Source organism: Muscardinus avellanarius, assembly GCF_963383645.1.
Source record: "Muscardinus avellanarius genome assembly, chromosome: 3".
Classification (NCBI taxonomy): domain Eukaryota; kingdom Metazoa; phylum Chordata; class Mammalia; order Rodentia; family Gliridae; genus Muscardinus; species Muscardinus avellanarius.
Window position 1 is genome coordinate 41,185,728 of NC_137788.1, and position 17,106 is coordinate 41,202,833.

Sequence of the window (17,106 nt, forward strand, 5' to 3'; positions counted from 1 at the left end):
TTTCTCTAGCTTTCACATGAGTGGAAACATATGGCTCTTTACTTTCCATGACTGGCTAATCTCATCAAGCATAATATTCTTGAATTCCATTCATTTTCCTGCAAATGACACACATTTCTATATTTATAATAGTACAATCCATGATAGCCAAACTGTGGCACCAGCCTATGTGTCTGTCAGCAGACAAATGGACTACAAAATTATAGTATACACAAACAATGGAATTAAACTCAGCTATAAAAAAGAGCACAATCATGTCATTTACAAGAATGGTCTTTAATATGTTTAATTTTGACATTTAATCATTGATATAATTTTTTTTACTTTAAGATACTTACATTTTACCATGTTAATTGCTGGTTTCTTTGTTATTTTTCTCTTAAGTAATCATCTGATTACATTTATACATTTTTTTCTGAGTTAACATAATTTCTACAAGAGCTGTAAATGCAATGCAAATAATATTGTACCTTCAAGTGGCAATTCTTGGACCACATATAGGATTTTACAGCCATCATTATTTATTCTGAGGTTTCAGAATCTTGTTCCCTTATATTATCCATATGAACAACATCAGATGAGAGATTTGAATCTTTTTCAGTCTCTTTGTTTAATGGCCTTTCAAGGAAATAAAATTTATTATTTTATAAATTCACATCTTACAAAGGGCAAATATTTAAGATAAAAGCATGTTTTAAACAGATTGATATCCTCTGGGATGCAAGACATATTTTTAGAAAAGCTACAGAAAATAATTTTTATTTAGAAATTGATTAACTTAAATTTTCTTGCTGAAATCAGTGAGAGAAAAATATTAATGGCTAAAGCAACTCTATCATTGTTCTTAATAGGATACAGAGACACAACATCAATGTATGCCTTATAGTTCGAGGTATCTTAGAAGAAGACTTGTTTTAGCCTCTAAGATCTACTGTGTTGTCTGGACTCTGATCCTGTTTGTCCCCTTGAGTCCACAGGTAACTGTTACTTGAGCTGAATAAGCCTTAGTAGAGACTTAATAGTACTTTCTTCTCTTGCTAATTCATCTCTATGAATGTAAGGATAATGACTGGGCTGCTTTTCTTGATTGTAGGAAACAGGTACACAGAGAAAAAGTTTTTATTTTAGCAAGTACACAATTGTCCTTTGCATTGTTTCATCTCAGTGGGTAGCATATTTTTATAATTGGCAAGGAGAAGAGTCTGAATCCTGGCCAGTATCTTATTAAAATCCTTTATTTTTATTATGATCCTCCAACCATAGAATATTACAAAGGCTTTGTCTAGCAAGCTTCATGGGGAAAAGTTGTCCTCTCCACACCAATCATCTTGTCCATCCAGGGTCTTGAAGTTTCTGGAGGAAGTTGCAGGCATTGAATTAGTCCTCACCCTCAGATAAGTCACACACATTGCCATAGCTGGCCCAGAAACATCATTTTGGAGCTTTATTTATTGGGAACCTCAACTGAGATGGTTTGAAATCACCTCAGGCTTTCTTTTTTGAAGAAGCATCTTGACTAAAACCATTTTTGTTCATAACACTCAGTAAATTTCCATTTCTAGCCATTTCTTGTATAGCCCTCTGTCCCTTCTCTTACTCCATAAAATGACAGAAGCTTTTTGTAATGAAACTATTTTAATTCCCTCTGCCTGTGTTATATGTCACTGACCCTCGCTCAAATGTTGTTCCGTGGGTGGAAGTGGAACAGTGGAGAGCCATCACTACTTTTTTTCTTTGCCTATTCATATACTACTGCAGTAAGAAAATAAAGATAATCTCACTTTGGTTTGATGTAACCAACCAACTCAATACCTGACTGCTGCTCTCAATAGGTGTTTTAGAGAAAGCCAAGAGTCAGTGAATGCAAGATGAAAAGCTAAATCAGACCATTCTTTTGGGACCTAGAGTATAGGTCCCATTATTTATGCTTAAGCAAAAATAATTTCTCTCTGTTGTCCTTAATAATTTACTATGAATTTTCATTGTATTTGATGGGAAAGCTTGCTTGTAATATTGAGTATGCACATTTGACTAATCATATATAGGTATTTGGATGGAACTCTTTAGGTTTGTAGGTTATTGGGAGGCACAGGGATCAAGTATTGAAAACTTCCTTTCTGGGTTACTAGTTCTATACTTCTTTCCATTTATATCAGGAAAATATATTTTATATGTTATATACAAATATATCTTATATGTATACATCATAAATATATATCATATACAAATATATATTTTATGCTCACTCGAATATTTTAGCTTTTGATATGGGGCATGGAATATTTCAAAGATATATAACCTCTTTGAATATAGGTTGATAAATGTTTCTGGTACAACCCCTGTAGACACATGTTTCTGAAAGAGAAAACAATGATATGAAATTTTCAATTCACGAAAGTTTTGCATAGAGCTCAGTATACATAAGCTTCAGAAAATTTTTGAATGAAATATATCTGTGGCTTCAAGGAGCATTATCATAATTGTGCAATAAGAGTTAAGACTGCCATAGCATTGAGGTACTAAAACTGGCACTGATAGAACTCCCAGAAGTCTCACAAAGGCTATGCTATGCAAGGTTTATGTAAGACATAAGTCTTCATTCTTGCTCTAGTTACTAATAAACATGGACCAGAAAGGTCAGTGTTCTAAATATTTGGACAGCATTCAGAGAAACAATGTTGTATGAATTTACCATACCTTATCTTCTAAATTTAGAGTATATAAAGGAAGTGAGCATGGTGATGAAGACCATCAGCATACACAGGACCACAATAATATCTTCCATCCACACAGCATCCAATTCAAATAGTGGATTTGAAGTAGGAACTAGAAAGAGATGCAAAAATTAGGAAGATTGCATCTCAGGAAGGAAGACTCGATTGCAGATTTATTAAAGATTTACTCTTAAGGTCCCTACTGTTCCATACTTTCTGAACTTAAGAGAGTGGGAGAAAAGAGGTTAGGCTACATGGATGAACCTGAGAAGTCTGAATGGCAGATGTATACATTATGCCTTTATCTTCTTTGTCTAGTGCTGAGAACCATCTATAGACCTAGCCAGGTGTGGTGGCATATGCTTGCAATCCCAGTACTTGGGAGGCTGAGATAGGTGGATCACAGGTCCGAAGACAGCCTTGAAAACTTAGCAAGGGCCTCCACACTTTAGTGAGACCTTGTTTCCAAATGAGAAATAAAATTGGGCTGGTAGTTTAGCTCAGAGGAAGAATGCCCCTGAGTTCAATCTCCAGTGCCACACACACACACACACACACACACACACACACACACACACACACACGAAGTATAGGCCTTATAGGAGTTATAGGATACTCTTAGAGGAAAATCTCTGGAATGGAAAAATAATTCTCAAAAATCATATTCTTATCAGAGCAAAAATCTCCCTTTAATGTCTTTTCTGAGCAAATCTAAAGTAGAAATAATTTTCAATTAAAAATATTGGCCACTATGTCTTGTTATGGCAGAGTCATGGCCAAAAATTAGGGTATCTGTTAAGTTACTGTACACCTATGTCTATTAGAAATTACTTTCCTATATCAATTACAGTTATTTACCATGTAACACTATGACAGTTCCTCAAATAATAAAAAGAATTATCATATGATTCAAAATTTTTATTTCTATGTATACCCAAAAGAATTAAAAACAGAGTCTAGAAGAAATATTTGTATGATTAGGTTCATAAAATCATTGTATATATTGTATACTCTTAAACAGTACAAGTGTCTTATTAGTGGATGGTTGAATGAATAAGAAAAATGTCATATATCAATACACTGGAATATTGGTTGACCTTAAGAGAGAACAAGTGCTTGCAAATACATGAGGAAATAGAAGCTTTTATGCTTTATTGGTAGAAATATAAAATGACACAGTCACTGTGAAAAACAGTATGATAGTACTAAAGAAAAATTATAATATGACCTAGAAGTTTGATTTCTGTATTAACTGAGAAACAATTGAAAACAGAGTATGAAAGATATTTGTATGCTCATATTCAAAGGAACATTATGCATGATGATGTGCTAGTATAAAAAATACACTTAGATTCTTCAGTATTGTGTTTCAACAGTTGTATATATTTGTATTAAAATAATATAAAAATTTGAGAAGTAGAATCATAGATATCTTGTACAAAACGAGATACATAGGTTCATGCCAGGTATGCTGGCACACATTTATAACCCAAGTATTTAGGAGGTTGAGACAGGAAAAATGCAGGTTTGCAGCCAGCTTCACCTACTTAATGAGGCCCTCTGCAACTTAGTGAGACCCTGTTTCCAAATAAAAATTAAAATACGGTTGGGGATGTAGATCAGAGGTAGAATGTCTGTCTCTGGATTCAATCCCTAGTACACACACACACACACACACACACACACACACACACACACTATATTCATATTCATATTCTTGATTCAAGTCATTTCACAATATATGTCTTAAAATCTTTCTTCTCCATGGTTTATCTTTTCATTTTCATAACTATGTCTCTTAAAAAGCGAAAAAAGAAAATTGTACTAAAATGTGCAAAACAAAATTTGCCATTTTAGCCATTTAACTCTGCAATTCAGTGATATTAAGTACATTCATAATGTGCAATTATCACCAACACACAAATTCATACATTTTCATCTTTCTAAATTGAAAATATATATCCAACAAGAAATGATTCTTTCATTCCCTGACTTCAGCCACTGACAGCCACTATTCTGTCTGTATTGTCTTGACTACTATAAGTATATCATGCAAGTAGAATCACATAGGATTTGCCTTTTTGTGACTGGCTTGTTTCACTTAGAATAATGTTTTAAAGGTTCTTTTAGGTTTTATACTATATTGTAAAAAATAGTGTAACATATTGCAGGAATTTCACTTTCTCCTTAGTTTGAAGGCCATTTGTGTTGATTCTATGGAAGAAAAAATTAATGAAAAAGTCCTTTGAAGAGTCCAGTCCTACTTTTTTGTTTCTACAATGGGATGTTTTGGATATAGCTATGACTTATTATAAAGAATTACTTTATCTTAATGATCATTACTTTGCATACATAATTTCCATGGGGACCTCAACAATAATGTGGAGAGTACATTTCAAATGTTATGTTTGACTATCTCAAAACATTCACCATTTCATTTTCACCCTCAAAGTGAGTCAGATAGGGAAGAAAGATCAGTTTCAGGTGTCCATGTACACCATGAAATTAAAACAAAATTTTATGAATGGATGGAATTATCACCTTATCCACGCTAAAAGCAAGGAAATAATTAGAAAAAATTATTAAGTAAAGTGATCATGGCTGAATTTTTGTCAAAATAACTATTAATTTGAAAGAAATCCTTTCTCTAGGAGCAGAGACATCAGAAATGTTTATTAAGCCTTTAGAGGCTTAATTTAGAAGGCTGGAATCCAAATCCTATGACCTGTGTTTCAGGGATTATTTTTCCTATAGTTTAAGATAAAGTATCACTCTTTTTTGGCTGAGTGTCTTATCAGTTATGGGCATTTGGAAAAGGATATATATATATCCTTTGTATATATATATATATATACTTTGTATATATATATACTTTGTATATATATATATACTTTGTATATATATATACTTTGTATATATATACATATATATACTTCATATATATATCATATATATATATATATGAAATTGCCATCCTCTTGAGCTCACATACCTCTTTCTCTTTTATAAAAACAGATTAATGCGATGATCCCGGCAAATAAAAAAATGGTTATCTGTAGACCCACTTTTAAAAAAAAATTGCGGCTGCAGCAGGTACCTAAGGAAAAAGAGATTTTGCAATCACTCGTTATTGGTGTGGAAACACTTTGGATTGGCATAAAATGAACTAATAAAGGAAAAGTTATACTTTGATGCTATTTTTCTTTATTCATTCAAAATAGGGTTAAGATTTGGGTCCTAAGATATCATAGAGTATTGATGATAAAAAAGGAAAGCTGTTTTTAGGATGAGACAGGTTTTGGACTGAGGCTAAACAGGCCTATAAGATAGAAACTCATCTTTCCTTATTTCCTCTGAGTAAAGAGTAGGAGATGGAGTTATGCATTTGCCATCACCATTTTATCTGTGTTTGAAAGAGGCAGAGGGGAAGTTAAGTCTGGAGACCTCTGTGCTATCTAAGAGATAATACAATCTTTATGTATATAAATCTCATGAGTAAAAGTGTCTTTGGAAAACATATTGTTTAAAAATATTATTTAGTACTACTCTATAGCAGTATCATTTGGCTATCTCTTCTTTTCATGAAAATTGTTCATGATGTGCAGGCTTACTAACACAAGTCATGACCATCTCTTTGATAAAGAATTAAAAGCACAGTTTAATTTAGTGGTAAAAATATAGGACATGAATGTTCATATAGCTTATATTAAATCTTGTTTTTCTACAATTACAAGCTATGCGACTTTAGGTGTGGTAATATTTAACTTTGATATGCTTAGTTTTCGCTATATAAAAATGGAGGTACCAATATTTAATTTAAAGTATATCACAGAGGTTCGATATTTTAATAATTATATAGTTCTTGGAGTAGCATTTTTCAATAGTAAAAATTCAGCAATATTAGCCTCTTATGACAATCGTGTAATTCCTATTAGAAAATTAACTCTGCTCCCTTGAAAATAAGCTATTCAAAGTGATAAAAAAACATCTTCTAGATAAAGATGAATACAATGTTAGGGGCTCAATTTATGTCAATGAAAAACAGGTAAATAACTAGAGGCAATTTGCTTGGCAAAGGTTAAATTAGAAAGATCTTAGAGTATAAATCTCTAAGGAACTCTGTAGGAAAATACATGTGACATAAGAATTCTTAATAAAGTATAAGATACACAGAATTATGTCTTCAATGAAAAATTCATTAGGAGGTATAATGAAGCAAATAGATTATTTTTAAGATATTTAAAACTTGGATAGCCTCAATAAGCAGATAAACTAAGGGAGTTTACTTTTTTGGAACAGCAACCAGCAGAAGTAAAAGTCGCAAATGTGTAGCTTTCTGGTCATTTCCAAGACCCACAGATACATCAGGTGGAAAGTGGTAGCCATTTGAGTTGAATAATAGATCTCATGCCAGAAGAGCCATTAGAAATGTAAAGAAGAAATCCTGCAAGTTGAGAGAAGTGCACATGGACTTAGTCCTAACTCCTTAGCTGGTAGCTAAAATACACATGTTGGGAGGAGGTCTTGTTGGCCTGAATCTGCTCTTGTAAGATAGGGCTGGCTGTACAAAAAAGGATCTGTGAGTATGATGCTTTTTCAAACTGAACAGATAAACTGAACAGACTTTTTTTTAGTGTGTATTAAATTTCCTTATAACTCCTCCAAGTCAACTTCCCCTCTAACATAGCAAGATTAATAATGAATGAAAAAATTTTAACCTAAGAAAGAGTGTATCACCTGGTGTTTAAAATTAGTATGCCTTTCCCTGTATGATCTTTTTACCCTGATGGTGAAATAAATTACTTTGTAGCTATTTCTACAGGAACTATTTAAAGGAACACTACATACAGAGACTTTTTTGTGTGTGTGGTACTCGGGATGGAACCCAGGGGGCACTGTACCTCTGAGCTACATCTCCAGCCCTATTTTTTATTCTTTATTTTGAAACACGGTCTCACAAAGTTGCAGAGGGCATCACTAAGTACCTGAGGCTGCCCCAAAACCATGATCCTCCTGTCTCAGCCTCCCAAGTAATGGGATTACAAGAGTGTGCCACCATGCAGAGAAGAAATTTAAAATGAATTTGAGAGCCCACAAAGGGATAAATATCTTTAAAAGAGTAACTAATTAAAAAATACCTAGCACTAAATTAAATAATAGAAAGAAATCAAAATGGCAAAATAAAATAATCAACTCTGAAATAACACTGAATGTGAATTATTTCAACTCTTCAATGAAAAGATCTAGACTAGCAGAGTGAATTAACAAAGGACTCATCTTACAGGCACAGACATTCACAAGCAGAAGGTGAAAGGTAGGAAAATATATTCCATTCAAATTAAGAATAAAAGCAAGAAAAATAGTTACTCTTATGTCCAGCAAAGCAAACTTTAAGCCAAAATTAATCAGAAGAGTCAAAGAAGGTAATTCCACACTAGAAAAGGGAACAGCACAACAGAAAAATATAATGACAATAAATATTCATGTCCCATTCCCTGCTGGCAGGATGTTTCTGCCTTGAAGCCCAATTGCCATGGACTAAAGCTGTGAAATTATGGGGCAGACTTTATCTCTTCTAAGTTGTTCTTCTGAGGTGTTTTAGTCATAGTGATGAAAAAGTAACTAACATAGAAGAAGGAAAAATAGAGTTAACCTTCCAACACAGGTGTAGGGATTGACTTCCTCAAATAAGATTCCTAAATCTCAGGAAATAAAACCAAGGGTTAACATATGGGATGATATCAAACTAAAATTTTCCACATATCAAAAGAAACAAGAGCATGATGAAAGAGCCAAGAGAATGGGAGAAAATCTTTGCCAGCTACTTTTCAAACAGAGAATTCATATCCAGAATTTATAAAGGACTAAAAACCTAACACACACACCCCAAGCAAATATTTCAATCAATAAATGGGAAAATTAACTAAGTAGACATTTATCAAAAGAAGAAATACAGATGGCCAATGAATTTATGAAAAATGTTCAACATTTCAGCAATACAGAAATGCAAATCAAAACTACACCTATATTTCATCCTCCTACAGTTAGATTGACAATCATCACAATATGCATACAAATACATGCTGTAAGTGCTCATTTTGGACCAATTATACACTCTTGGTGGGATTGTAACTTAGTACAGCCATTCTGGAGATCAGTATAGCAGTTCCTCAAAAGATGAGGAATGAAACTACCCATAAGAAAAGAATATTTCAACTTAATTAAGTTACAAGAAGTCTAAAAGTCCAGAATTTTAGATAAATAACACTGTCAGCAGAACCATTAGTAAGATAAGAATATCTAGAACCAGGGAATGGGTAGAAGAATTATGTCTAACATGTGACTGAAGAGTTTGGAGTGTCTTGAGCAGACAGGCTTAAGAGTGAAGAATAATCCTTCTTTAGCTTCTTCCCTCTTCACCACATTGTGTCTCCCACACTTCAAACCCACTTACATTGTTTGAACTGGGTAAAATTGGGCAGCAGAATAGAAATTATCACCACAATCACAATTGTAATAAAAATAGTTATCCATACATTCTTCCACGAAAACAGTTTATCTGAAATGGAGAGTAATAGATGTTAACACAAAAGAAACTTGGAGTATTTGCACTTATCAAATTTTAATTAGAAATGATGGTTCATCCAAAGCATATTTTCACTGAAGATTTCATTTCCATGGACTATTAGACCTTAACCAATTTGGAGAGGCAGTTATAATTGAGTGGGTGAAAGTAGGACAATCTAGAGCAAGCAGCTAATTAGTACTTGACTGACACAAAGGTGAGTGAATGCCATTCTCAATATATCCTTCCATTAACTCAAGTGAAGAGATAGAGCTAAGTTCTTCCATACAACCCCCCACCCAAGGCTCAGATAAAGGTTTCCAGGGATCATAATGTTAGTCCCAACTCAGTCCTGAATTTTCCAATGTACTGATTGGATCTGAAAGTACTCTTGCTTAAATTCAGAGACATAGCTTATATAGCTTTTCCTCCTTTTCTGTTCATATGAACAAGCATATGCCCTGGCCTCCCTGTTTGTGCCTATTGGGCATGGCATCTGACATTTTATCTGGGGATCTGGTGTCTTTCTTCCCAGAGGGAAAATATGATATACCACCTAGGATATGCCATTATGTATTCCAATGCTGTCTGAGGAAATAAATCCAAGAAGCTGCTCTAGAGCTAATCAACAATTCTGCTACACAATTTTGGACATATTTGGTGTGGTATAAACTCAGATTGAACTGGTACTTTATAATTCACAGGACTTAGAATAATATGACTTTAGAACTAATTCTATACATAGATAAGGGTCCCCTTATCACAATGAGATAAAAATAGAACTTTGCCAGCTCAAAAGTCTCAAGATAGAATTTGGTTAAGATCTTTTCTTTATCATATATTTTGACTCTTTTCCATGTATTCTGATATTTGGTGAATATAAGATCTCCTTGACATAATATCTCTATTTCTTAGAATTGTAATTTATTTCTTAAAGTTTATGTTAACTGCAATTCTTTATAAAATATGATTTTTTAAAAGAACATATCTACTTTAAGAAAGTGCTAACTCAAAAATATGCCAACTATTTACTAAAGCTGTAAATAAATTTGGGTACTACATGGTAGAAGCATACATGCACACATCATTCATTTAGCCCTTCCCCAAATACCTCCCCATCCCCCCTTTCTCATGTTTGGCTTACTGATTGATTTTGATATGTTTGTGAATGAACATCATATACATTAGGAAATTTCCCTCTTCCCCCTCTTATAGCCACCAGTTAAGTTGACTTATTTGCTCATCTATGGTTTCTTCTTCTTCATTTAGAGTTCTTCCTATAATCTTTTGTCTCCCTAGCTTCCATATATTAGAGAGAGCATCCAATTTTTTATTTTTTGTGACTGAATTAATCTCACTTAGCATAATGATGCTCTTCAGAATCTGGCTCCAACATTGATTTCATGAATATATACAAATACTAATACATATATATTTATTTGGGAGTTTATGAGGCACTCCTTCAGTTTTACTGCAATTATTTAAGTATAAATTATTGACTCCTTATTTGTCATAAATTATTTGAAGCAATTAGGGTGTGTAAGTTTATAAAACCAGCAATGTATATTTTGCAGAGACAGATAGAAGATAAAAAGGTATATAAAACCAACCATATTTTGCAGAAGGAGATATAGGATAATAAAATAATAAAGTCATGTAGTAGGTTTAGTAATACTAAAATTTTAAAAAGAGTAATGAGATAGGGACTCTCAGGTGGAAGAAAGCAGGTTGTATTTTTTTAGACTGGTTTACCAAGGCAGTTCATATTCACAGAGTGAGAGCTGAAAATAGACTTGGAAGAGATAAGGGAAGTGTGCAGCATTCTAGGAAGCGAGCACAGTAAGAACAAAGATCTCAAGACAGAAGTTAGTCTGTATGAGAGGGGACAGAAAGAGGTTTGTGTGATGAAGAGAGCACTAAATGGTGATGTGAAATAGACACTGGGAAAACAGATATTGCATGGCAATGTAGGGCATTTTACTCTGAGTAAAATAAGGAATAATTGCCGGGCGTGGTGGCGCACGCTTGTAATCCCCGCACTTGGGAGGCGGAGACAGGAGGATCGTGCAAGTTCGAAGCCAGCCGCGCTGGCTTAAGAGATCCTGTTTCCAAATAAAAAAATAATATAAACTAAGTCTGGGAGTGTAGCCCAGAGGTAGAAGGGCTTCTAGAAACCCCAGTACCACCAAAATAAAAAATAGGGAATAATTGCAGGGTGTTGAACAGAGGGTGATGTTTTGTGTCTCATATTTTGGTGAATCTTCCTATCTACATGCTGAGCATATATCATGTAGATAAGAGAGAAATAGTTGAATTTTCAGGTATTGCTGGAACTCAAACCAGGGTACATTGTCTCAGATTTCAACAACAGTGGTAAAATGATAAGTGATCAGACTCAATACATTTTAAAGGTAAATCACACATTGTTTCTTCACAAATGTCACGTAGGATACAAGAGAAAAATGGGAACCAAAGATAAACTGCAAGGGTTTTGTTCTGAGAAACTGAAAATATGAAGTATGATTGGGAAGAAAATAAGTTTAGCAGGTCAGGAGGTAGTCATGAGATTAGTTTTTGATATATTAGGTTTTGTATAGTTATTAGACTTCTATATTGAGATGATGAGTTTGGAGATGAGAACAGGGTAGGAGAGAGGTCTGGAAAAAGAGATATAATTTGAAAGACCGTGATCATATTGATGTTTAAAAATATGAGATGAAATAAAGTTAAAAGAGTGTAAAGGCTCAAACATTATGCCTTGAAAAAGATTATGTCTTGGGAGCTCTAATATTAAGTAGACAAATTAAAAATGTAGAAAATAATCCAATAAAGGCACAACTAAGGTTTAAAAAATCCAAGAGAAAGTAATGTCTTGGGAGCCAAGAAAAGAAATCAAATAAATTTTTGTTTTTTATATTTTGTGTGGCAATGGTCATTGTTTGAAGAACAAATAAACAGATCTCACCTGATAGAACAATACTTGTTATTTCCTTTTGGCCAGTTCGAGGGTTTTGAAGGTAGCAAGTGACATTCCTATGAGACCGGTTACTAATAAGAAGGGTCATCTTCATATTGAATAGCTTGTATCTATCTTGTGAGTGGAATTTTGCAACAAATGGAAGGATCTCTCCTCTGCTGTCTCTCCATTCCATTTGAGGCTGTGGGAACCACCCTCCTGAACAGCACTCCAACATAAGACCTTTGGTATTAGGAGGATGCACAAGAATCTTTATATCTGAGCTTGTAGCTTGATGGATACAAAAGGGGAAATAGCATTTTAGGTTAAGAAAGGAGACAAAAACAAAGAAATAAAACCCATTATCCCCCATTTAATATCAGTGTCCTTGGATATACAGATAATCAAAATTCTGTGGGGGCTCTGATAGGAAGCTAATCAAATAGGAAAGAGTGTAAGTCAAACATACAGTTTATGATATACAATTAACATCTTGTCCTAAATAAATCAGGTGAGTAAATTCCTACTTGTTTCATTTATTTATTCATTCATTTGAAAATATTTATTGGTTATTTGTTAAATTTAGAAGGCTAAGATATGTCTTTGGATTATAATAATAAATTAAAATAGCATGATTGTAGTCCCTATAGAGTTTACAGAATATTTTCATTACTAGTCATTTTTGAGTCACTATGATAAGTGATGAATAATGGATAACATTATATACCCAGTTTGCAACTTGAATCAAAACATTAATTTACATGGCCTTTTATAAACAATGAATATTTTAATGTACTTTGTTTTGAATAAAATAGATAAGACACTGGTGTTATAAAAATACAATTCATATTAATTCAGAGAAAATAAATCCTTGAAAGTTTCAGAATATTGTCTGGGACATATAAACTTGTCTAATGAGTGGGCAAAAAAGAACAAATAGAGATTTAAAGTGTAACTACAAAGCAACTCTGTCTAAAAAAAATTCCACAATAATAGAAATCTTTTATATCTGTGCTAACACAGCAGCTGCTCACTACATGAGACTATAAGCACCTAAAATGGGAAAAATGAGATTTCAGAACTGAATATATAATTTTTAATTAATTTAAATATAAATATAATTGACCCCATTTCATTTGGTATCTCAGATCTATACAGCCAGGAGTCATGTACTATCCAATAAAGATGTTCAATATGAGTAAGCCAGGAGCCCTATATTTGAGTACTTACATTTGTAAAATTCTTGAAATCCTTCATATCTCCTCCATTTGTTTGTCATTCAGAATAATTTAAAGGGTGCAGAGTTTGACTTAAGTGTTATTATCTTTGAATATACAAAATACATATGCTATACACCTGAAGACACTTAAGATTATAGATAAAGGCTTTTTGGAATAAATTTAGGAAAATTTATATGGCACTAAGCAGTCAGCAAATCGAATTAGGAGAAGTGAGAACAGGAATTACCATTAAGGAGACTATTGTAAAAATCCAAGTCACTTGTAAAATCACATTTTACTAAATTGCTATCAGAAATCATTTAAAGGCTAAAAATGAATCCTAAAAAAGACCATTAATCTCTTAGAAAGCTAACAATGTGGGTAGACATAAAAATTAAGATATTTACTGATAGAGCTGATGTCTCCCCAAATTGCTCTTCAAAGTTCATAAACTAAATGCATAGATTTAACCTTGATAATCAAATTGTGTAATGTGGAGATAGTCTGAAACACTGAGGACTTTCCTAATACTCAGTCTCATGTGGGTTTCAATGGATGTATAGAAACCTTAGAAGGATCCATCCTTACCTGTGACCTTCACTTCTATAGTGTCCTCTTCATAGAAATCACCGTCTCTGAAGAAGCAGCGGTATGGTCCATCATCATCAACACTGACATTAAAGATCTTGAGGGTCACTTTACCTTCTCCAATGGCATCTTTCAGGAGTTCTGTCCGCTCCACATACCTGGAGAGAGTTTTTCCGTACTGGTCTATACCATCCCTGTACAGGTAAATGGGGTGTGTGTAGCGGTCTCGGAACCAGCGGATCTCCATGTGTCGTGCACTCTGTGGCGGAGACAACTGGCAGCTAAGTGCAACATCTCCACCCAATGGAGCCAAGATGGGCCCCTTTAAGGCATTCACTGTGAATTGATCTGAGAAGGGAAACAATCAAATGGTGAGAGTGTGAGTCAGGACACATCTTTTATAATATACACACATGCACACACACATTTTATTAAAGATTAATTATTTGGCTTAAAGACATCTTAATTTCACATTTGACTTGTATGGTAGTTCATCAGATTGTTTCCCTTAAGAAATAGGAAAATATAGCCGGGCGTGGTGGCACACGCTTGTAATTCCCGCGCTTGGGAGGCAGACAGGAGGATTGCGCAGGTTCGAAGCCAGGCGTGTGCGCTGGTTTGAGACCCTGTTTCCAAATAAAAATACAAAATAGGTGTCTGGGAGTGGAGCCCGGAGGTAGAAGGGCTTCCAGGAACCCCAGTACCACAAAAAAAAAAAAAAAGAAATAGGAAAATATAGCCAGGCATGGTGGTACATACTTGTAAACCCAACATTTGGGAGGCTGAGACAGGAAGATCTTGATTCAAGGACAACCTCAGTTACTATTTAGTGAGGCCCTTTGTAACTCAGTGAGACCCTGTTTCAAAAATAAAGAATAAAAAATAGGGCTTGGGGTGTAGCTCAGAGGTAGAATACCCCTGGGTTCCATCCCCAGTACCACACACACACCAAAAAAAAAAAAAAAGAGGAAAATATGATTTTATTGCTGCTAAATGGTTTATATTTTTGGTAAGAAAAGATGTAATAGTTGCTTCTTTTTTCACTCTATTTCTTCATCCATTCTAAACCTTTTTTTTCCTCTCAAACAGGGTTTAAGATTTGCTGCACTTTCACTATAATAGACTTGTGTATTGATTTAAGCTTCTTTATATGCTTTTATTAGTGCATTATAATTTCACATCATAAAGTAAACAATAATGATAGTGTCATACATGCCCAAAGCACTCGGTGGCTCCCGCTGTCTCCCCATTTCCCTCCCAATACAAAGTACCCGGACTGACATTAGAATATTCACATATAGCCGGGCGTGGTGGCGCATGCCTGTAATCCCGGTGCTTGGGAGGCAGAGACAGGAGGATCTCGCTGGTTCGGAGCCAGCCTCGCTGGTTTAAGAGACCCTGTTTCCAAATAAAAAGTATAAAATAGGTCTGGGAGTGAGGCCCATCGGTAGAAGGGCTTCCAGGAACCCCAGTACCACCAAAAAAAAAAAAAAAGAATATTCACATATATACACATAGTTGATGGTAGTATTTCTATTAGTGAAGCTCAATCTTTCTCCTCTCCTACCCTTCCTCCCTGGCTCCACTGAGGTTTTTTCTCTACTATCTGGAGTCCCTCTGGTATCCCAAATACTCTCTAGCTTGCCCATACTAGAGAAACATATGTCCCTTCGCTTTGTGATTGGCTAATCTCACTTAAGACAATGTTCTCTAGTTCATTTCATCTTCTTGAAAATGGCATAATTTTTCTTCTTAATTGCTGAGTAGAATTCCACTGTGTGTATTTCCCAAAATTTTGTAATCTATTCATATATTGATAGATACCTAGGTTGGTTCCATAATTTATCTATTGTGAACTGTGCTGCTATCAACATGTGTATGCAAATATTACCATAGGTAGTTCTCTGGTTTCAAGCCCTTTGAAAAGATACCCAAGAGTGGTATAGCTAGATCTTATGGTGAATCTATTCCCTGTTTTCTAGGGAATCACCACACTCAAGTTTAGCCTCATAAGGTTCTGGAATTGTAGGATTCTTATCTTAATTTTGGAAAATTCTTATCCAATGTGTGTTTAATTAAATATCACTTATTCTCTATTTTCTCTGATTATGGAACACTCTTCACTCTCTTGGGCATCATCAGCAAGTCCTCTTAAAGTGATACCACCTGCTTCTCCAAGTGTCCCCAGGTTAATACATTTTATTTACTGTTTTTTCTTTTTGATACCACTTGGTTGCAGCTGACATTATTTCATGCTATACTTAGGAACTCTCAAAGCTGATATTTAGTCCCCTACTGGAATAAGATGTGGGAATAGGGACATTTTATATTCATGTGTTTTCCTGCCATACTATTTGAAAACAGGATGAAAAAGCAGTTGATTCCATTTCCCCTACATAAAGGCCATCTTTTCTCTTTCAATTCTTTCTGTTATATGGTCACTTGATCAAGATTGCCAAATCAGTTTAGGGGGCTAAACAGTCTCAAGTATCAATGTGTAAGTGATTAATTAATATTAAAAATATTTAAATTTTTGTATATGCAAATGAAGATTTTGTTCTGTTTATTCCTCACATTATTAAATGAACACATGATAAACTTTTTAAGATAATTTTGAATATGTAAGCATTTCTAGTGAAGTTAATCTTAGCTCCTTAAACAATTAAACTCTAATTGCTTATCTAAAATACTTATTATTGTGTGTGTTTTAAATGTATATGTAAAAGATAAAGTAATCTCAAATAAGGTGATTATAGACTAGTTATTACCTTTATAACATAATGAGTGGTAAAATCATTTAATTATATACACAATGGAATTTTACTCAGCCATAAAGAACAAAATTATGTCATTAACAGGGAAATAGATGGAACTGGAGAATGTTCTGCTAAGTGAGATTACTCAGTCACAAAAATAAGAAATTGGATGCTCTCCCTAATATGTGGAAGCTAGGGAGAAAATGGGTCATAAGAGGAACTCTAGACTAAAGAGAAACTGTAGATGAGCAAATAAGGCAATCTAACTGAAGGGATGGAAGGGGGAAGACGGAAATTCCCTAATATA

General features: G+C 34.1%; 1 protein-coding gene across 1 annotated transcript in view; it reads right to left on the reverse strand.

Moving 5' to 3' along the window:
- Positions 1-2,698: 2,698 nt before the first annotated feature.
- The window catches only part of LOC308260079 (butyrophilin-like protein 2), a gene marked incomplete at both ends in the record, with an annotated part of 80,720 nt that continues 66,312 nt past the window's right edge, over positions 2,699-17,106 (reverse strand). The window contains 2 exons of the mRNA XM_080691410.1: positions 2,699-2,826; positions 14,044-14,391. Of these exons, the coding sequence (XP_080547536.1) occupies positions 2,699-2,826; positions 14,044-14,391 (476 nt within the window). The remainder of the gene's footprint in view (positions 2,827-14,043; positions 14,392-17,106) is intronic.